Genomic DNA, 23,096 nt, shown 5'->3' with positions numbered 1-23,096 from the left:
GTTTACAAGATGTCGTACACGCTCCTGCTAAAAAAAAAAAAAAAAAAAAAAAAAAAATTGCTAAAATTTCACATTTTACATCTTTAAATCCATGAAATGGCCTTCTTTTTTCCATAATTCCTTGAAATTACTTTGATTTAGTTGAGAACTATCAGAAAAATGAAGAATATTGACCACTTTCCCGACTCTGATTTGAACTTACCTCGGTAAATATTGCAGTCCCACATGTAGACTTCCATGGTGTTGCCATGAAAATCTACATATGGGACTACATGGGACTGCAATATTTACGGAGATTAAATTAAAATCAGAGTCGGGAAAGAGATGAATATTCTTCATTTTTCTGATAGATTTCAACTAAATCAAAGAAATTTCAAGGAATTATTTGATGGATTTAAAGATGTGAAATGTGAAATTTTAGCAATTTTTTTTTTGGAGGAGCGCGATTTTTTGCTCTCCTTATTTTTTTTTAAGGAGCGCGGTAGGATAGCGCGATCGCGCTCCTCAAAAATGAAGGTCTGATGTATGCACATTTTTGTTTGTGAATGCAACGGTTACCTTACAATATCAGCAATATCTTATTCTAAATCTGACTTTATTCTTCATGGTTGAAAAGGACTCTGGTATTGACCAAAAAATAGAAGCAGATGTTGTTAACTGACCAATCTGAGGTGGCTGGTCTGGTCGTCTTGGTGGAGGTCTAGGTGGTGGAGGGAGTGGTCTAGCTCTCATTGGTGGAATACCAGGCATTGCTCCAGGTCTCATCATCATAGCAGTAGGAGGCGGGGCACCAGGTGGTATGTCACTAGGTACTTCATGCATACCAGGGGGTGGCACATCAGGAGGTTTGTAACCCAGGATCGTAGGCCTGTCTTGCTCCTTGGATCTATCTTTGGGTTGGTTCTTGGGGGTGGGGCGTTTCACTCCACCGATCGGGATGGGTGGGGGGAAGGACACCGGCTTGCTGAATTCTTGAGGGTCTAAGGACTTCAGTTCGACTTGTGAATCTGACAGAATTTAAAACAGAAGGAAAATTAGACTAGTACCTGATGCTTTCCATCTTATGATTTCACAATAATGGAAGCAAATCTACAAGGTACTCAAGATGCTACGGAACGGTCAATGTAGGGCAGTATTATCAATGATCGGTTATGTAGATGGACATGACAAGTGCATGTACAGGACTGCCCCAAATCTCATTCTGAAAAGAACCTAATGGGCGCTTATCCTGATGGAAAATTGCTGATTAGTCAACAACCGTCTCATGTTCTTTCTCTATGGTCTCATCCCACAAGGTCTAAACCTACTTCTTATATATTCAATTTTGTCTAAGAACCATTTGGTCTAACTGCCATAGAATCATGTACCAAATTCCTGAAAGGATACTCCCAAATGGTCTAATATCTAATTGGTCTAAAAACCAATTACTATGTTCTGTTAGATGAATTATTTATGAACCAATATTTATTTGACAAAGTCAAAAGTAATTTAGTTGATGAAGAGGAAATTAGACCAAATGGACATTAGATTAAGTGAGATTTAAACCAAATTAAGACTTTCTGAGAAGTAGACTTGTTGCTTGTATACCAACTTGATATAACCATACAGACACTGTTCGCTACATGTAACCAAGATGTGATCTCAATTACCTGTATATTCATGAATGTCACAATTCTTTGTACAGTACCCCATTGCACAGTAACCCATCCTAACCCTAAATAGACTGGGCTATTTTGACGCCTAAGACGGGAGGGGGGGGGCTGATTCAGCCCCCCCTTATGATCTTGGCCGTCGATCGCGCGATCGCGACAAAAATTGGCACACGCGTTACCCATGTCATTATCTACAAAACTATAACATCAAATTCTGCAAAAAATCTCATATTTCATATATTATGCTAATTTATGCGTAAAATCATAAGTTTGCTCTAATTAATAAAATAATGCCCCTGAAATGATAATTTTTGTTTCACATACTCTAGATAGGCACCTGATCAAATTTATTTTAAAAAGATTTCAACATCACATTTATTTTCTTATGTATTCTATTGTTTTCTAAATTTCTTATGTATTTCTTTGTTTTTCAACTTTTTGTTTTTCATTGTTTTTTCAATGGAAATTGTCGGGGACTTCATTTTGACCATAAAAAAGATAAAATTAATTGATTTAAAGCAGTAAAAGGAAAAATAATGATACATTTATGAATTTTGGCTAAAAACACTATTTGCATTGGATTTGTACACAAATTCACGTTTTTGAGTAATTTTGGGTCTGCATGCACTTACGAAATGTTGCGTAATTTCCGAATCGCGTACCCGGGGGTCACAATTTTGGTCTCAAAAGTTGCGCGAGAATTGAAAGTAAAAAGTCAGCGAGCGACGCGGTCAAAAAATTTTGCGCGGCAGATTTATCGCGAAAAGAGTCGAGGGGGAGGGGGGGCTGAATCAGCCCCCCCCCCCCCCCCCCCGTCTTTTTAGGGTTAAACAACAAAAAATGAATAGTCAAGGTAATGATGCATGTATGATTACACATATCAAGCAAAACATTTTCAATACACATGCAATTTTAGATGTTGATGGCTTTCCATAGTTGTGGTTGATCTGATCAATCATAACTCTTTGTAAGACAGGGCCCAGACTCACCCGCTCTCATTGTCTTCTTCAGTCTATTCAGAGGCATATCAGGTGGATCAGGGTCCGGTGCTTTAGGCATCTTCTGTGTTCCATTTTGTTCCTTTAATATTTCATTACAGACCTTTCTCAAGTTGGCTAGTGAGGCAGTGCGATTACGCTTGGGTACTATCTCTTTTACCTGCTTCCCATCCACTTCCTTGAAGACTTCTTTCTCTTTAGGTTCTACACGACACATATCCTTTGCATCGGGCCGTTTGATTTTCTAATATATACCAAATGGAAAAAAACATTGTCAAAATTAAAAACCTGGGGGCTGTTTCATAAAGTTGTTCATAAGTTAAGAGCATCTTTAAGAACGACTGGTGATCCATTCTTACGCGCTAAAGCATTGACAATGAAAATACTATTTACCAAAAGAAACGCTCACCAGTCGTTCTTAAAGTCGCCCTTATCTTACGAACAGCTTTCTAAAACACCCACCTGGTATCTCAAATTTTGCGTTATTTCATGTTTTAAAGTTAATAATGAGGGAATCAGTTAAGTGATGTCCTGTACTAATCCCAGCGCTCTAAGCCCAAAATATTAAACCCCCAGCATGTGTCCTGGGAATGAAATATCCAAATGATATAGCACTTTGTTTTGTATGATTTATTGCTCTCTTGAACATTTGAGAAAGTATATCAGCCCATAGATGAAATATTAAATGAATGATTAAAGACCTGAGAGAGTGTGTTATGAAGCATGCTATCAGTGATTTTTCACTAATTTGCTCTGAGCAAATCAGAGGTAAGAATAACTTTTCACAGATCATTTCTGGATACATTATGTAGTAAGACAGATTTAATAATGTAGTCTTGCACTACCACTAAACCATATACACCTAGGTAGATAGCGGCATATTTGAAATGTCTTGTCTGAAGACACCAGAGCTAAAAAACAAGAATAAAGTATAAAGAACTACTGCATTTCCTAAATAAACAACTTACAATGTAACTGTATCGATGACGATAGCCAGTGACATGGGCTATGAAGTTGACTAGTTGAAACCTTGCCTCACATAGCGTACAATAGAAATATGTCTCAGTCTGCCATTCTTGCCTCAGGTATTCATTAATCATCTCCAGACCTGTGTTCATGACCAATGGAAAATAAATGTCAGATATTCCATACAAAAATCTTTTTACTTGGTTGATGAGACATGAAGCATACAGCCCATCTTGACAACTAGGATACAATTAACACTGACAATGCCCTTGTATTAATAATATAGTGATGAAAATACTCTTGAAGGTGAGATGTCAAGCTATAACAGATGGTGCTTTATAACTGCTGCTATACCGAATACTTGATGGGTTACAATGAATAACATGTTTTTCATTTCATCAATAAGATAAAGATAAACTTACCAACCAATGGTTCTTTACACTTGTCAATGATCGGTTGAATCTCAACGATCTCCTCACCCGTAACGGTGATCTTTTTCTTCTTTCCTCGATTCCCTTTATTACGAGAACCTTTGACAACATCCTCTGTGAAGAGATACCAAAGTGTGAATTGTCAGGCTGAGGTATGTAATATACAAACAGAACATACATGTAAAATAGACAAAAACAGTGACTGTACAACATGTGTTATTTCAAATATAAAAAATCTATAAGTGGAATTCTTAATCAACTAAAAGGCTGCAGTAGATGGAACAAAATATCTGTAAGCATATGCTTGCTATTATAAAGACCAATGCAAATTTACATGTGTAACATGCAAATTATGTGTAGGTTGCTTGCTTACTGCTCCATAAATTTAGCTAGATTACAAATTACATTCACACATCAAATCATGTAAAGATTTACATCTGGGTAGAGATGGCCAAATACAAATCAATGTCTTGTAAAATGACATTTGTTTTGTAATAGAAGTCAAACTAGGATAAGATCTACAGTCTATCAATAAGGCGTAATTGATTGACTGCAAATCAACATGCATCGTCTCTCAGAGCATTGATCTCCAGTCTATCAATAAGGCGTAATTGATTGACTGCAAATCAACACACTTGTATGTATTTTACACAAAGTTGTAAATATCATATTTCCGTACATGTCAATGTGTAATCAAACACATCCTCATACAATATGTTATACTCAATTAGCTCCATTTTCCAACAAACATGAAGTGTCCAAGCCTTCATGATAGCAACTCTCCGTCAGGTATGCTTCTAAAATGAAACTTAATGGAAAGCATTAAAACTGTAGCATGAAGAATATTCTTCATATTACAATACTATTGCTCGATGTCTGTTTTGCTTCTCTTGAAACATCCTGCTCCCTCAAAATGTGGGTAAAATTACCCGGATATTAAATTTCAAGAGGCTTGATTGGGTGGTTTCAAGTCGATTGAAGTGTCAGGTACACTAAGTCATCTCCTTCTTTAATCACTTTCACGGCTAGCCTTTTGCAACTCACTGGATTGAAAACCTCCTGCCTCATTGTACATGACTGAGGCAGAAGTGGTATTACTGACACCCATGTAGTGCAATGATCCATGCAGAAGTTCCACATGAAGTAGGTATCTATAATTATACTCTGACAAATGCAAAGACATTAGAACTTTAGAATGAAGGTCATTCTTAATGCTAAAATTCTATTGCCTATCATGTCCGATGCTCTAGCTGGTATAACATTGAAGTACACTTTCAATCTTATCCAAATCAAGTGGATTATGTTCCATGTTAACAACAGAATCCACCCAATTATGAATTTATTATCTTAGAACCTGCACTATAATAATAAGTTTGAAATCTTTTTAAGAAATAGACCGACCTTCCACAACCTAACTATAAACCTTTTAACACACAGATCATGCACATTGTAAATATGTGACTGCATAAAGTCATTCATTGTGTGTTTGATATCACTAAAAAACGTCAATTTACATGTATATGTTTCATAATGCCTATGAAACACAAGACTGATCTTGGCCCCTTTCATGCACTGACAATTCATGTGACAGTCATATGAATGTCAATGAGTGTAGGCTCTAAACACAACTATTACTTTACATTGATTCCAGTCTGTTGGCTGATAATGACCCCTTTCACACATTGACGGTTTATGGCAGTTCTTTCGTTGAGGTTGACTGTGCAACGGCAATGGTGACAGAGGGGGGTATTTCACTTAATCATTTGATTTAAGCAAATCAGATGCAAGCATTTTAGTAGCTTATAACAGTTGCTCTAAAAGAGGAAATTTGAGAAGCTGCTTGTCAGTGATTTTCAAAGTTAAATTTGTTCTCAGTCAATCATATGCTAGGATTTCAGTAGTTTATAACAGTTGATAGTGATACTTCCGTCAAATTTGCTTTATGGCGCTGTACTGCGAGTCGAAAACAGCTGTTTTATCAATTTTTATTCAAACCACCAATATGTAGCTGGTACAAAATTTTAAAACGGCTGTTTCTGTAGAGCAATGTGACCAAGGTAAGAAAGTCACAAGCTTCCATATTTCATGACATGCTATCTATAATAACCAGTACCAATATAGTAAGACGTCATACAACATCCATAAGAGGAGCTTGACTAGGAATCAAATAATCCCTCAAAACATTCCTCAGAAGAGCAAAGTGGTCAGCTGATTCCAAGACTGCCTTTTAAACCGTCAATGAGTGAAAAGGTGTTGACAAGATTTGCTACAGTTAATAGAATGAAAATGAAGCAAATTTTATCCAAGAAATCAACCCATGTCAAGTGATCTTGATCACCAGGGATTTCTGACTGCTCTCGTTCTTACTTACCACCTCTCTTTTGACGCTCTACGTTCTGCAGAGAAGAAGAAATGGTGAGAGTTAATGAGAATATAGAAACATTGAACAGGTATTTAACAAAAAAAATCCTTTTAAAAAGGTCCACACTGATCATAAAACTGAAGCAGCAGCAAGAAGTCTTTGCCACGACCCCAGTTCCTGATTTCATGACTAATTAAAACTGATCTCTAGGACATACTGAAACTGGCTTATGCCACATTATTACACCTCGGAAGATGATTAGACTTTGTTCAAAACAATAATAATAGCAATACCACCATTGCCATTAAAATTGTCAAGAGTCGTTCAGACTTCTGTGTTCGATGAGAAATGTTGTGGATAACATTTGAGTCATCAAATTCCATAAATACTCTTTCATCTTGTGAACCACAATGTTTATTTTTTAAGTTTATAAATCGAGATCTTTATCTTGGTTCCAAGTCAACTCCCAAGGAGACAACCCCCTGATGACTAGCAGATGTCTCTAAAGGAGCTCATTTGAGTTTTCTCTTGACACTTCCTCTCTAGTGACCTATAATCCTCCAGCAGAGATCTGCTATAGGAGAGATTTCCTGAAGTAGAACATTAGAAGACTTTTGTATTAATGGAAGCTGTCCTCTGCGGAAGTTATCCTGTAACTCGCACCAGTACTCCTCACAATTCAACATTATCAACAAAGTGCATCAAGTAGGTTACTAAAATTATGAGTTCTGGATATCTCTTATCAACAAAAAATATCAACTCCTGTTTTTTGGTTTCTGAGTTCTGAGATTTTGTATCAACAAGAAATATCAGGTTTCTGATTTCACTCATTTTCGTCAATATGGTATGTTCCTTCTTTCTCTTTCTGCAAATGTTAGAATATTCATAAATAAAAAATCTACTTTCAATATCTCTAACAATATTGAAGGTAAACAAATATTGAAAAGGAAAATCATTTTGCAATTTCACTTGATACCAAATTTTAATTTGTGCTTCTTCTTAACATATAGAGATATTTCAAAACAAATCTAAGGCAAAATATAATTTAACCCTAAAAAGAACTACAAAAGGACTGGACTAAAGGACTAAAATGTTGCGCAAAGTGTTGGGGGGGGCCATCATGCCCCCTCAACACTTCGCGTGATATTTCTGAAACACAAAAAGATAGAGCTGCAAAATTGTATGACTTCTTTTAGACCAAATTTGTGGCATACTGTATGCAGGTATAGTGTCGCTATGCCACGCAACTTTTTATGAGACAATGTAATGCCAAAAATGGCTAGTTTTTATACTTTGCGTACAAAGTCTTTGGGAAGTGAAATTCATAAAAGGGTGATTATTTTTCATTCTAATTGGTCTGCTTCATTCATTTAGGCTTTAATTCAGTTGTTGAATGGTCTGTAATAATTTCCATTGAAAAAAATAATTATGAAAAACAAAAGATGAAAAAACAAAGAAATAAATAAGAAATTCTAAAAATAAAGAAATACATAAGGAAAATTTTGCAATTTTTCTTAGTGGAAACCTTTAGATAAGATCTGGGGGGAAATATGAAAATTTCAAGTGAAATTGAGAGTTAAATATGCAAATAATGTCACAAATAAATCTGCATATTTCAGGCAAAATTCTTTTTTTATACTGGCTTGTAGTTTGTGGTAAAGAATGTGCGTGCCAAATTTTGACACAATTGTGCAAACGGTGGCCGAGATCAGATCTCGGCTAACAACTGCGTAGTTGTCATCCAAGAATTATATTCAGGGATGAAATATTCCTATAATTCATGAGACTACTGTCTCAAATGTCATCTACACGTCAGCACTACAGCATGGCTTTACAACTGATGAACTCACAACTGACAAATAAATTCCACCGGCAAATCTACCTTCCATTTCATGACAGATATGAAAGATAGTTTTATAAACCGATAATTGGCAGTGTCACTTTTTACTGATAACCAAAAATATCACTGCAAGGTCATATGTCCTAAAGTGAGTTTCACATTCCATTTTTCACATCCTTTTAAAGGATCTCAAGAAGTAAATGGTTAAGGATAGCAGTAGGCCCCAGATAAACTACTCTTCAGATAGCTGTTGAAAATATACAAAATAAAATGTGTTTAAAATATTCATATTATACAAATAACACTATAATTTCCATTGCAAGCGGCCAAGGACGACATGGTAAGTACAATTACACTAGCTCATGTCAAATTAAATTCATTCCTGCTAAAGGTTATACATGTGTATTGTTTGGGATGCTTTGAAATAATTTGAGCATACTCCTCACATTAATGCTCTATTTTGTAACAGTATTCTAAGACCGACAATCCGTTATTACTAAGTTGCATTTATCTTCGGTGGCATAGCCAAATGTTGCACTCTAGGGAATGCAAAGAAATCATTCTTGTCAAACCTTGCTATCAACTTGAAAGTTTATTTACTGATATTGGTACTTGGTATTTTTTGGGGTTGTTACTTCAAAGTATTGCAAGGAAAAACTTGAAGAGAGTGGTCTTGTTCCTTTAATAGAATAAATGCTAGAACCTTGAGGAATGATTTTTTTTACAAATATGAGGACTGGTCAATGATTTCTTTGAGAAATATGATAATTAAATAAATGCATAAGATAATTAAATAAATGAACAAATGAAATATCAATGAAGATTTAAGATAAGCAAAGAAGAAAATGAATTTTAAAAATAGGGAACTACTCACAGCCTTGTGTCTCATGCCATCATTATGCATATCAAAGTTCTCCTGGCTTGTTGTTTGAACTTCACAAAGCTGTTAAAGAAAAATCATAATCATCATTTCAGGTAATCCCAACGAAAACCAGAATTTAGTTCATAATTCTATAGAATGCTAGCAATTCATCTTTCTTCAATCATCATATCATATTTTTGTCTCATTTTAGCACAAATTAATTCCCAATATGAGGTATGTATGTGCCACAGGTAAATCAAAATTAGGGGGCCCCAGAAGGGCTCGTCATGAAAGTGGGGGGTCCCTGGAACTTCTTAAAATATTGCACAAAGAGGTTCCATTGAACAAATTTATAATGTAAATATGATGGCCTGGCAATGATATGAAACATCATGGGTCCATGGAGCTAGATTTTGAGTTTACACACGAATCATAGTAGCGAGAGCAGAATCATAAAACCTCAGAAGGTGCTCAGGAGGTGATGCGATAAACATGGGTAGTAAGAACCCCCAGAAAGGGTATGGCTGGGGAGAAATTGAACACAACTCCAATGTCCCATAACAGGTTTTATTTAGCACCTGTCCTGGCAATGGAAAGATGGTATGCCCTGGAAGAGAACATTGAGTGTAAAAACAGGGTCCCTTCCGAGGCATGTATCCACTGTCCAAAACATACAGAGTACATGTACTTCTTCACCCTCCCACTCTGTTAAATGTATTATCATTGCTTGGAAAAGACTCTAAACCAAGCAAGAATGTCATGTTGATTTCTCATTAATAATATATTCTCTATCAGAACCAGTAAGCACATATTTTCCTTTATATATACAAATACTAGCATTGATATTTTATTGGATTCTGTTTAAACTCATAATGAGATAACAGACTTTTAAGCTAAATTTGTAATACAAGAGTACATATTAATATCCACTGCTATGAGCTGATGAATGAAAACCCTGAAAGGTGATCTTGTTTTCATCATCTTATCTAGTCCATTTAATCTCAATCTAAAGCCCGGTGTCTTATTCAAAGGGAAAATCAGAGTCCATGAAATTGAACATGGACAAATATTGTATTTTTTCTACACATTAACTTTCAAGGTAATTAAAGCATTTATTTTCATGACATGGGTCATGGAAAACTGGGTTTCAAGCACATTTATAGAGCAAACTGGCCCTGTTTTTACCAAACATAAATTGCTTAATTCCATACAGTGGTGCTCAAAAGTTAATGAACCCTACCAGAAAGCTCTGCCATGTATTAGATATTTAATTGTGAAATCAGGTGATAAAATATTACATACAATGAGGTTTGTCTCTCTGGGCTTGTCAAACAAAGTGTTGTCTACATTCAACACTCAGCATGAAGGAATGCATTGACTTTTCAGTATAACTATAAATAAATGGAGGTCCCTTACATAATAAAGCAAACAGTGATGAGTAAAACATACTGTACACCAATGCAGCGCCTGAGGAATATGTCTGAAAGCACTAGCTTCCCCAAACTTTTGCTTGTAGAACAAAACATATATATTTTGTGACTTTCCACACTTATTCTAGTCCCAGAAACATTAAGCATTAAGCGAATATGGGATAGATTTTTACGATTGATCCAGAGCTGCCAACCTGAACAACAGGAATACCATAGGACAACACATAAACTGAAACTTTAGAAATCAGTATTTTGCATGAAACCATCAGTATTCTTCTCTATTTTCAGTACTAAATACAGAAAATCAGTACTACTTGGCAGCTCTGTTGATCATACTCAATCATCAATCCTATCAAATGTAGAAATCACCACTATGACCAAACGATAGCCTCTTTGTGCTATTCTATGAAATCCTCCTGTATAAATGCATACTTACTGTACAATAGTATAGTTTCATTCTTTCTTCCAATGTCATCTCTTCTTCTTCCCAATATTCTTCTTCTTGATAATCTTGTGCAGGGTATTCTTCTCTTTCTTGTTCTTGAAATTCCCAAGAAGGTGCCTTATCTCCATATCCCTTATCCTGGATATCCCTTTTCTCGTATAAATCTTCTACAAATTTTGCTGGATCCTCCTCTGAAAGAAATCAATTATCAATTCCAATAATGTAATAATTCCAATAAGTATGCAAAATTAGAGCTTCCTCCCCGATTAGAATAATCGTCAAGGTCAATGCAACTTTCCAGACCATGGACCCTCTGTTTCAAAGTCCAGAGACTAATCCATTGGGCCACAACGCTCCACAGTTTTTTAGATTATGGCATGGGTATTAATATTAACCTTTTTCAAAAGCTTTAGACAGGCTTTAACATCATGGAAACAGAAAATGGATGAATACTTGCCTGGGAAGACTTGAGCCCTCTGTAAAAAGACAGAAAAAACAAGAAGAGACAATTATGTTAAAGTTAATAATTGTCATCTTGGTCAAAATCCAAGCAGATAATATCTAGGTGGATAAACAGGTTTTATTTCCTGATCCCTTTTACTCCAACAACCTTCTAACTTTCATCTTTGGTATCAAACCATGTTAACGTACTAAATATTAAAATGGTTGTTATAAACCCCTCAAAAAAAGTTCTGCAACTCAAGTTTGAGTGCTAATAAATTTCTTAGTGTGCCATCATCATATGTAAAAGTGCTATCATTGGAAAGTATGATTATTCCTCTTTACGATCATGTGTCATTTGTAATGCTAGTGTTATCATGAAATACACAGACATGATAAATATGCAGCAATGGAAAAAATGAAATGTTGCAAAATTCGTTGCCATGTCATGTTTGAGTACTGCAACTCAAACTGCAAGTTTGAGTGCTAATACATTTCTTAATGTGCCATAATCATGTGTAAAAGTGATATCTTTAGAAAGCATGATTATTCTTCTTCACAATCATGTGTCATTTGTAATGCTAGAGTTATCATGAAATACAGACATGATTATACGCAGCAATGTTAGAAATGAAATGTTGCAAAATGCGTTGTTTCCAACATTGAATTTCCAATTGTTTCGAGGATGGACCAAGTGCATTCACTGTCACCTGCATGGTGGAAATTCTATAGAAATGGAGACTCTTGTTAGAAATCAATGCATTTTGCAACATTTCACTTCTGGCTTTTTTCAATGTTCAGGGTGATTGCATATCCCATGATTACATAATCACAGCAAATGGCATGTCATTGTAAAGAGGAATAATTCAGTTTTCCAATGATACCAGTTTCATATTTTACATGTATAGGTTGTGTTTAGGACCGTGTTATTATGGTTTATTTAATCTTCTTTATTGTGTAGATATATATAATTAACCAAAAAGATATCATCCCCCAAAACTGAGTTGCAAAACATGTAAAATATTAACCAAAAAGATATCATCCCCCAAAACTGAGTTGCAAAACTTTTTTGAGGGATTTACATGTAGACTGGCAATATGGTCATAATGGGGGAGGGGAACTGGCTTGTGTCATTATCATGACCATTTTTGTTTATGTTATAAGCTTCTTTTTATCCACAGGTTTAAATATTCGACTTTGTTTTGCATTACCCCCTCCCCCCTAGATAAAAGTAAATAATAAACAAAATATCAAGTTAGGTGAGATTTTTTCTCCTGCAGAAATTTCCCACGAGCATTTCTGACATACACTTGAAACATCTACATCTTGATTGATGAAAAGGCTAATTGATGAAAGCCAAAGTAAAATCACATGTAATTTGATCTTCAGCCAATCAGAAGCACGTAATTTAGCCTGAATGAATGTACTCACTAGTTTATGAGTTACTCCTCTCAGATGCTGCTTATAATTCTTTTCTCCTCCGCATTTCACATTGCATAACTGAAAATAAAAGAAGACAAAAGACTCCTCAAGGATCACAAGAACAACCCCTAGTTCTACAGCGCAAATTCAACTTCAAACTTGTGTATTATAGATGTTTGCAAACTTAATTTTCATAATTTGCTATCCAATTTTGATAAAATTTTCAGTGCTATGCTTGTTTGATTTTCTCTCTATGATCATAGCTCAAATTAGCTTGTTCTTGAGGTGGAATGTATAAAGTCAAACCAATTTGACCTACCTTACAGGTGTACATCTCTGCGATCTCATCCAGGGTCAAAGGCATCTCTTCTTCCCACCATTCCAGCTTTCGCCCATCTTTACCAAAGCGTACTTTTTCTTCAGTACTCTTTTTACGACTTTTGTCTTTATCATCTCGGTCACCTCTACCCTTCTCACGATCTCTATCCCTCTCTCGATCCCGAACTCGGTCTTTGCTACGATCTCTATTATGTGCTCGATCTCGATCTCTGTCTCTGTGTCGATCTCTGTCCCTATCTCGATCTCTGTCCCGGCCTCGTTCTCGGCTACGATCCCTATCCCTACCTCTTGGATCATCTCGTTCTTTGTTACGATCCCCGACATGACCCTGTGGACCATCGTGACCAAGTGGACCATCACGACCCCGTGGACCATCGTGACCAAATGGATCCTCACGACCCCGTGGACCATCGTGACCAAGTGGAACATCACGACCAAGTGGACCATCACGAACCCGTGGACCATCATGACCAAGTGGACCATCACGACCCCGTGGACCATCGTGACCAAGTGGACCATCACGACCCCGTGGACCGTCGTGACCAAGTGGACCATCACGACCCTGTGGACCATCTTGACCAAGTGGATCCTCACGACCCCGTGGACCATCGTGACCAAATGGACCATCATGACCCCGTGGACCAACGTGACCCCGTGGACCATCACGACCCCGTGGACCATCGTGACCAAGTGGACCATCACGAACCTGTGGACCATTCCTAACCCGATCACTTTTAACATGTCCCCTTTCTAGGTCTCTTTGCTTCCTAAAATCCAACGAGTCTTTCAACCTTTCATTTCTCTTTCCACTATGTCCATCCGATCCAGATCCTCCATCATAGTCAACAGGGCCAAAGTTACCGCGGTCAGGTGACATCCAGTCATCTTTTAGTCTTTTGCTGGATTTTGGTTGGAAATCATCTTCTGTTGGGGGCCATGAAGTAGAGACAGCCTGGTGTGATAATTCTTCATCATGATCCTCCATTAAACCACCTCCTCGTCTTTTACCTGGTCTATCCCATACGTCAAGATCTCTTCCAAGATATGGATCCCTCCTATCCCGCAGCCCATGATTGAACGGTTCATGCAAATCTTCGTACTCTCCAAGACCTTGATCATCCCTCCATCTTCGGTCATCCCATGTTTCATTGTCTTCCCAGCTCTCTTCTCTTCCCCTTCCAATGCCGCCGCCTCCTCCTCTGCCATCTCCTCTTTCCCATCCCCTCTCTCCTCCTCTACCTCCTACCATATCTCCACCTCTCCAACCTCCTCTGTCTCCTCCTCTTCCTCTGTCTCCTCTTCCCCTGTCTTCTCCTCTTCCCCTATCTCCTCTGCCGCCTCCTGTACTCGGGACTCCTCTGCCTCTATGTCCGCCCCTGAACATAATTTCCATCTCCTTTGCTCGCTTTCTCCTGCATCCAAAGCCTGAAAGCACAATCAGGAAAATAAACTTGAGGAAAAATAAAAACTCAAGGCTACAAATGTCTACTTTGCTCCTGACTCCAAGAACAAGAACATCCATGTTCTACTGGAATCAGGTGGTTCCTACACAAGACCTATGGGAATATAAAATGCTGAAGTAAATACTGCTAGATTAATTCTTAAGTCAAAACACATTCTATGGACAGGTATCTTTTCATAACTTTCCTTTTGAAACAGAATGTATTTTAAAAGATACACCCGTTGAATTGTTATGTCATATAATAATCGTGTGCTTCAAATGATGTATTAGTGGAAGGATATGCTAAATGATTTCAGGCATTGATATATATTTTATGGCAAGGACACTTTTAAATGTTACTGCAAAAATACATGTAAGAAGGTGAAAGGGCACAACAAATATCCAAGGCTTGTGAAAAGGGTACCAATGCCCCATAAGAGGAAAGGGTGGCCTTAGAAAAATCTTATGCACTGTGACTTCACCGATTTATACCTCATACATGTAGATTGTGATTTAAGGCCTGGTCTAACTGGCCGACAGACACAAAATGTATTCATACCAGATACATCCGACAAGCAAAATTTTGGGGTACCTCCATCCATTTTCATCCGCTCCAGACAATAGACAAAATGGGCGAACAATGAAATCACAGTGGACGGATGCTCGATGGACATAGAGCGTATGAAACATGTATGTCAAGATTACACAACGGATACATAACGTTTCCCAAATGATGGTATATGCATACAGTACCTTCAGCCACAGATAATGTACATGATCATGTAGCTTGATAAACTGGAAAAACTGCTGATATACCGGTATATGAAGGTTTATATTCAACCTCATGTACACATTAGTTTTAAAATTTACAATTGTATGTTTTGTTTTAAATGCAAAAGTGATATAAATGAAGTAAGACTCACCTTCATTTATCCAATTCATGTCATCCCCATAATTTGATTGATGAAGGTCCTCTAACCCTGCCCCTGCTTCATGCCAGCCAGTCATCTTGAACGTTTATCTTTAAACCTCTCCAATAATCACTTCATCTGCATATCAGCATGAGATTAAAAACAAAATGTAAATTTCTTTGTGTCATGACAACCTATTACATGTATCTTATGAAGCCCGGCACACCCTACAGTATGTGATTTATTCCAATGCAAATTTCAAAGACATTGTAATAACATTTGATATGAACGTTCCAACAAAAAATCCTAGCGATCAGAGTTCAGAATAGTGGTAGGAATACTAAAATTGAAATTCAGTCTATACACAACAAAAAAAGTAAGTCCCCCTAATTCAAATTGCTGTAACTTTTGAACGGAATTATTTTGATATATCAAAATAATATATACGATATTTCGTAGGTGGTTTTTAATAATCATTAAGCAACTCCTGGGGAAAAATGAGATTGGTCGGTTGAGTCATGCATGAGTAATTAAAGATTGAATTAAAAATGACCATTTATGAAAGGCAAGAGTAGTTTTTCAGATGTATGTATGTTCATGGTTGAGTGAGCACAATGTATAGCAGGAGCAGCGGAACGGGGGGGTTCAGCCCCTTCCCCTTTTTTCCAAAAGCATGTACAAAAAATGTAAAAATGATCATACGATTGTTATTTTCTGCATGGTCAGCCCCCCCCCCCCAAAAAAAAAGGTTCTGCGGCCCCTGTATTGTGACGTATCATCAAAGGGGATTATGGTAGTATCCTCAACAACTTGTTAGATCATGTTAAAATTTGAAAATGTTGTTGGCTCCCCGATTATAGGCCCCTCCTCCATGATACGGACGCTTGTGTCGGGTAACGTTGGGGAAGAACAATAGGACACAAGATGGCGGCCTAAACATCGGGCAAGTCTTCATATTTTTCCTCATTAAAATAAAATACATAGCGTAGAAATGTCGGAAATGAAGTTGTATCCCATGTACATGGTTTAGGGCTAGATCTTTTAGAAAGTAGAAATCTCGGGGGCGAAAGTTTCAGGTTTTTTGGTGGTACACACAATGTAGGCATATAGAAAGGAAGACCTGGCTTCGTATGAGTAACCTTACCGGCCGTTTGGAATAAGTAAATGATTTTTACTCTCGAGAAGCCTCCTGGCTAACCAGGACTTGGAACTTGGATCACGATAATGCTAAATATACCTTGGCGTCCCAGGCTTCAATGGGGAGTAAGTAAGCCTAAGTCACGGCCCCAAGTAGAGTAGATGACTTTTACTCCCCAGAAGCCTCCAGGCCAGGCTACCCTAGCCAGGAGGCTTCTAGAGAGTAAAAATCATTTACTAATGTAACTTACTCTCATACAAAGCCAGGGCTTCTATTCTATACATGTGCGTGTAGGCAGCCAAAACCTGAAACTAGCCCTAAATCATGTACCGGTACATGGGATACAACTTCATTTCTGATATTTCTATGCTATGGATTATATTTTTAGACAAGAGTTCATCTAAAAAAAATGACAAAAATATCATAAAAAGAAGAGACTTGCCCGATCGATGTTTACGCCACCATCTTGTTTTTTATTGTTCTTCACCCAAGATACGAACGCTTGCGTCGCGTAACGTGGGTGAAGAACAATAGAAAACAAGATGGCGGCGTAAACATCGGGCAAGTCTCTTCCTTCTTTTCATATTTTTGTCATTTTTTTTAATGAATCATTACAAAGCTTAGAATTCAAAGAATCTCATGATGCTGGGAGTTTTTTGGTTTTTTATGTGTAGGGGTACGATAATGGGGTCAAAACATTCATGTCATCATCAAATCACCATATCAACAAGATTTCTAAGACATAATTTCAGAGCAAAAGTACTAAACTAACGATTCAAACCACAAACACTGGTGGAAGTCAAAATCTTGTGTGTCACATGATTATGACATGAGCAGTACTTTCCACTTTTGGCTTCTGAGAATCAAAATGGCCGCGCGCATTCTACGATCATGCAGGTTTCAAGGCACATTTCAAGTGCAAAATATCTGGCGATTCTAACCTCAAATCAGAATGTAAAGTGAAAATTTCCTATTTTATATTAACAATCTGTGGATTTTTGTGGGTCAGACAAGCCTTGAAATAAGTGGGCGCTGAGCGCAAATTCGCGCTCATAAAGCCATCAATTGTGCCCATAAAGCCCCAAAATTATCAAAATTTTGACGACCGGGCGCAAATATTTTCCAGGTAATTGCGCCCGCCGTGAGTGAGCAGTGAAGCCATATCATACATGTAATTTAAATATCTGAAAAGCCAAAATCAAGTAACTTTCAATTTACGATGAACACAGTTTAAAATTGCCAAGTGCGTGTTTTTTTCTGTACCATAAAAAGTGAGCTACGTCCGTCTTTTTTTCCTGTAATACATGTGCGCGCGTGCTTCCGGTAGCGGTTTTTCCATACTTCACCATGTCCAATTTCTAATGCACACATTTCCAATTGGGAAATCACGATTCTGCGATAAAGTAATTTGAATTGCACAGGAGATAAATCCCTGTTCACAGCATTAGATGTGCGAGTCTTTTATCCTCACAGTCGCCGACTTTGCTTGTTGAAACAGAGCCTTAATAATAAAAAATCACTTCGCTTATAGTTGTGAATTGTAGCTTTTTAATTACTTTCTTGGAGAGGGGTAAATATCAGACAATAAATCATCAAACAAGGCTCCATCTAAAAAAAAATCGGAGGACGCCGTGCACTTGAGTGTGGTGTTAGCTAGCCAGTTTGAGCTCATAACCTCTGCCAGAGCTCTGGGTGAGAATTCTATCAGTAATGGCCTAAGTGATGGTGATTTTCCGTTTCAGGTAGAGTTTAGATTTCATGTTAATTTTTGAAAACTGTCAAAAAAACTTTATGATTTCTTCATTGTGATGAATATTTAAGTTATTAATGAATAAATTTTCACCGAATTTAGACTCTCCAAGAGTGAAAGGCATTTTCTGTGGAGATCTGCGTTTTCAAATAACTTGTGAAAAACTTAAGGTACACGTGTACATGAACCTACAATACACAAGATACATGTAGGCCTACATAGCCTGTGGCATGTATATGTGCTGGAATTTGAATAGACTGAGTTAGATATTGATTTCATTTCTTCATTTCTTTAGCATAATTTATATGCAATCCAAGTGCACCTCACAGTCACAATCACACACAAGCACCCACACCCGTGATTCTAACCATGAAAAAAACCTTAAAGCTCGAGGATAGTTTTGGTGAAGGATCATAAAATCCAGTTGTATGGGTCGTGGCTATTGAATAACAAGAACTGATCATAATGCAATATGAGAGTGGCAAAATTTCTACTTGAAAATGTCTAAATTTTAAATAAACTCAGAAAATGAAGTCATTATCCTCGGCTGAATTTCACCGACATCTTACTCAATCTACCTATTCGCAATGTTCAAAAAGGTCACTTTTCACAGCGCCCACTTTCGTCCATGACTGAGCATTTGTTTTTCACGTGACCGATATCTACTTTACTGGAAAACAAAATTCTTCCGCGCATCGTCTGCTATCGCTAGGCTACACGGAGTGCATGCAATGCTTTAGTATCCAAATTTCACCCTGAGTGAGCGCGGGAGCATGGCCGGAGAAACGCCGAGCAGCCACTGTCGTAAAGTCGGTTTGTATTGAGCCAGAGGAATTGGAGGGATATCTGTTGTAGATTTACCTTCGCTATGCTAATGCCATCACTCAGACTTACATATATATATATATATGTATTTATATATATATATAGTGTACTTTGATACCCATAAAATAGTATCGTTGAGGTTCCTGAGAATATTTTGTAGAGATTATAAGACGACTACAATTTCTGCAATGGTTGGTCGAACAACCAAAACACAGGACACCGGATGCGATGCACAAATCGCAGCATCGCCTGACGATGTGTACGGCGGGCCGGCCGCTGACATTCACATCACACTCATTCACGCGAACACTTCTGACCGCATGTAATACGTGCCGCTGAAATCTGCATTCTCTTTCTTATCACATGTGACACACAGCCGCCTCTCGACCAAATTACTTTTTCGAGACTCTGTAAGCAGCTCTGCCATCACACATTTTTCTTCAAAGAACAATTTATATGACCGGCGTCGTCATGTGATTGTAATCTCAATAAAATTCAACAAATTTCTCCTTTCTATTGTCTTATGCTTATTGCTGACAGTTCCCCGGGCAGTTCCCCCCCCTAAATTTGAGGTGGGGGAGGGGACGGTGCTCCCTAAAATTTTTGTTGATAACCTTTTTTTGCTTGTCAATTTTCTTTCATGCGTCCCTCCTAAATTCACGTGGGCCCCCTGAAACGTTTTGTGTCCCCCCTAAAATTTAGGTTGATGAACTTTTTTTTTTGCTTGTCAAAATTTTTTGGTGATCCACTCCTAAAACTTAGGTTGACAACCATTTTTTTTTGGGGGGGGCTGTCAAATTTTTTACCTGTGCCCATTCAGCTGGACCTCCCCTAAATTGTTTGGCTTCCGCCGCCAAGGTGTATTTCCATCTAAATATGTAAAGCATTTTCAAGAAACAACATTTCAACTAATGTAAAGAAAAAATGCACATTTTCGAAATGGCAATTATTGGGTCCTTGATCCGTAAACAACAAGAGACATCCTTTTTTTATCATTATCTTATAAAGTGCTTTGCAGCTAGATTTTCGCCTGTATCTTTTGCTGATAAATCTATATGATCTTGGCCCATGGCCGGTGCTAAGACTCAAACGTAATATTTTCACCTGCAGCCTACCCCCCCCCCGACCAGCAAATCGATACTTTTCTTTTGGCCGGGGAGGGGGGTGCAAAGTTCCAATGCATATCTAACTGTATCACAATCCTGATCGTAAAGAATCCCATTACGAAAATATGTAAAGGTCACGATGGAGAAATAGGCTTTATGTATTATTTACATATATACATCTCTTCTATTTTAGCATCTGACGTGGCGTACCTAGGATTTTCCAAGGAGGGGGGGGGGGGCAATTTGACAAGTAAAAAATAAAAAAAAAGTCTTCAACTAAAATTAAAGGATTTCGTACAAGAAGAAAATTTGACAAGCAAAAAAAAAGAAAGAAAAAAGGTCTTCAATTTCAAAGGCACGGGCCACATGTGGCTCATCACGGATCAGTTGTGACTCGTCGGGGGGGGGGGGGGGGGGACATGGGTTGTGACTCGTCAGGGGTTGGGTAGTCTGTCCCTCTGTAGGTACGCTAATGTATGCTAATGTCTCCAAGGTCTCCCCCCCCCAAAAAAAAAAATAATAATAAGATTACACTCGAAATTACCAGGAACTGATCGCTTCTATCACCGACATGCTGTATAAATAGCACTGACCAAGTTCCCCCATCTATCTCTTACCCCGTTTTTTTTTCTCTTTTTTGGGGGACAGGATCATATGCCATTGTGGTACTATCAGGTGCACATTACGTTCGGCATGGCTGGGGGGGCACGATATAAAACAAGTCGGGAGTCAGTTGATATTGATCGCGCTTCTTGCGCTAAATAGCCATATAAAATGACCTGAACATGGAAATTGAAATTTATTTGACGACCGTTTATACAAGCTATAGGAATTCACGAAGAGCTAGCGTATCGCTGCTAGCACGAAGCGCGAGCTGATATTGTTTGTATTCCCCGGTTGTATTCAAACCTGACAATAGTACATTGGAGGAGGCCTACATACTAGCTTGTTTTGCAATCATGCCGTGGAATCTATACATGTATAATTAACAATTATAATAAGTAAACAATGTGAGAGCGAAGCGCGAGCTGTGATTTTTCAAATAACTATTTATATTGACCCCCAAATCGAACGTTTTACATGTAGGTTTGTGATGAAAAGGATATAAAATCCAAGTACAAGTGCGAGCTCTAAGCGCGAGCTTGTTTGTTTTTTCAGACTGGGGTGGCGGAATTACTGGGAGTGGAGCACTTGCCACCCTTTCCACTAAAAAAAAACATATAATTTTTTCAAATTGAAATGTGCCTGACAAAATTAATGCCCCATTTGAAGTAAAACAAAATACATTTTAGGCTAGATAATGACAAATTCTGGGCTGGCGCTTCGCGCTCGCACCGATTTTTGTTCGTGCAAGAATCATCCTGTTTATGGTTACATTTCGTGATAATTATTGATATTCTGATGTGAAACTGGTTAATATAAGTGCAGGCTATCGCGCATGTTTAAGATTATTTAGACCTAGAATTTGAACATTCTGAATACATTTGTTTAATGGAACATTATGGAATACAAGTATACAATATGAACTTGGCAAATCAAAGAATGTGACCACGCAGCGTTAGCTTAAAATGCTGATATGTATAGACCATAAAATTGATATTTTACAGAGCACTTAAATTTGTAAATGAAAAAAATGAAAGCTCGTTGTCCGAGCTAAAATATGTTTTGTATATTGACTTGCTCCATATCAGCCTATTATTAATCTACTCGAACAGGCAATTCTTGCGCCAAGCGCAAGCAAAACTTTTATATGGTAACATGAAAGATTTGCAAGTATCCTCACATTATTACATTCACTCGTCTTCCTCCTCTTATTTTCCTCTTCTGTCTTTCTTCTTTTCCCTTTTTGTTTTTCTTTCTCCCTTTTTTTTTGCTCTGTCAATTTTTTTCAGGGGGGCACGTGCCCCCAGGCCCCTTCCCCGTAGCTACACCACTTCGGGTCAGCGGTCACTTCGCCCCTGGATTCGCCAATGCCCAATTTTGAATTATCCTGCATGTCTTCATTACAGAACATTTTCAGTTTATTTAATCCCATTCAATATCAAATCTATCAATAATTGTCAATATACATGAACCTCTATGAAGGGGCTAGTTTTAGCGGCTTGTATTTCCGCTCAGAGTTTTAGAAAGATGCAAATTGGTCGCATCCCCTGCCATTATTTTGGACAGCGTAGGAGAACCCCTTTTCTTATCAATCATGACAATGATTCTGGTGAATTAAGTTACCAAAGAACGATCGGTCAGAATAATTTATGTAATTAATGTTCAGTGATATCGAAGTTGAATGGCCATTTTCAAATTAATGAGCTTGCCTAACAGTTAGGCAAGCTCGTTAATTTAAAATGGCCATTCGTATAGGTTTTTTAGCTTATAGAATAGGAAGGAGAAAACAATATCATTTTGGATATTGAAACAAGGGGTAGATATAAGTTTTTTACAAAAGAGGGGATGCAGGTGGCAATTTTCGTAGATTTAGCTATATCGTGCAGGACTCTCTGGAGAAGCATGTATACTCAAGAAACTAGCCTTGGTAAAAAAAAAACCCCGGGAATAGATAAATAAACAAATAAATAAATGAATGAATGAAAAAAATAAATGTAAGCCTATGTCTTCTATGAGCAACTGTAAATATATACGGGGTGCGTCTCTGCCTGGATCCGCCAAAGATGATATGCCATGAGTGTCGATCGGTAGGGGGGGATGGAGATGGGGAAATATACCCCAAAAGAATTCAGGT

At 37.6% G+C, this 23,096-nt stretch overlaps 1 protein-coding gene across 3 annotated transcripts in view; it reads right to left on the bottom strand.

The window, feature by feature from the left end:
• Positions 1-23,096, bottom strand: part of LOC121426771 (titin-like) — a 43,871-nt gene that overhangs the window by 11,173 nt on the left and 9,602 nt on the right. Inside the window, exons 2-13 of one of the 3 annotated variants that reach the window (XM_041623168.1) lie at positions 15,553-15,678; positions 13,643-14,613; positions 13,169-13,516; positions 12,859-12,927; positions 11,444-11,462; positions 10,978-11,177; positions 9,124-9,192; positions 6,419-6,443; positions 4,039-4,161; positions 3,619-3,758; positions 2,642-2,894; positions 663-1,007 (exon numbers count right to left, since the gene is read on the bottom strand). In XM_041623168.1, the coding sequence (XP_041479102.1) occupies positions 663-1,007; positions 2,642-2,894; positions 3,619-3,758; positions 4,039-4,161; positions 6,419-6,443; positions 9,124-9,192; positions 10,978-11,177; positions 11,444-11,462; positions 12,859-12,927; positions 13,169-13,516; positions 13,643-14,613; positions 15,553-15,637 (2,647 nt within the window). In that variant the 5' untranslated portion in view covers positions 15,638-15,678. Of the gene's footprint in view, positions 1-662; positions 1,008-2,641; positions 2,895-3,618; positions 3,759-4,038; positions 4,162-6,418; positions 6,444-9,123; positions 9,193-10,977; positions 11,178-11,443; positions 11,463-12,858; positions 12,928-13,168; positions 14,614-15,552; positions 15,679-23,096 lie in introns of all 3 variants that reach the window. The other 2 variants (XM_041623167.1, XM_041623165.1) reach the window with 2 other exon arrangements.

This window comes from Lytechinus variegatus, chromosome 13 (genome assembly GCF_018143015.1).
Source record: "Lytechinus variegatus isolate NC3 chromosome 13, Lvar_3.0, whole genome shotgun sequence".
NCBI classification, from domain to species: Eukaryota; Metazoa; Echinodermata; class Echinoidea; order Temnopleuroida; family Toxopneustidae; genus Lytechinus; species Lytechinus variegatus.
Note: the sequence above shows the minus strand (reverse complement) of the source record. Positions and strands in the feature narration are given on the sequence as shown.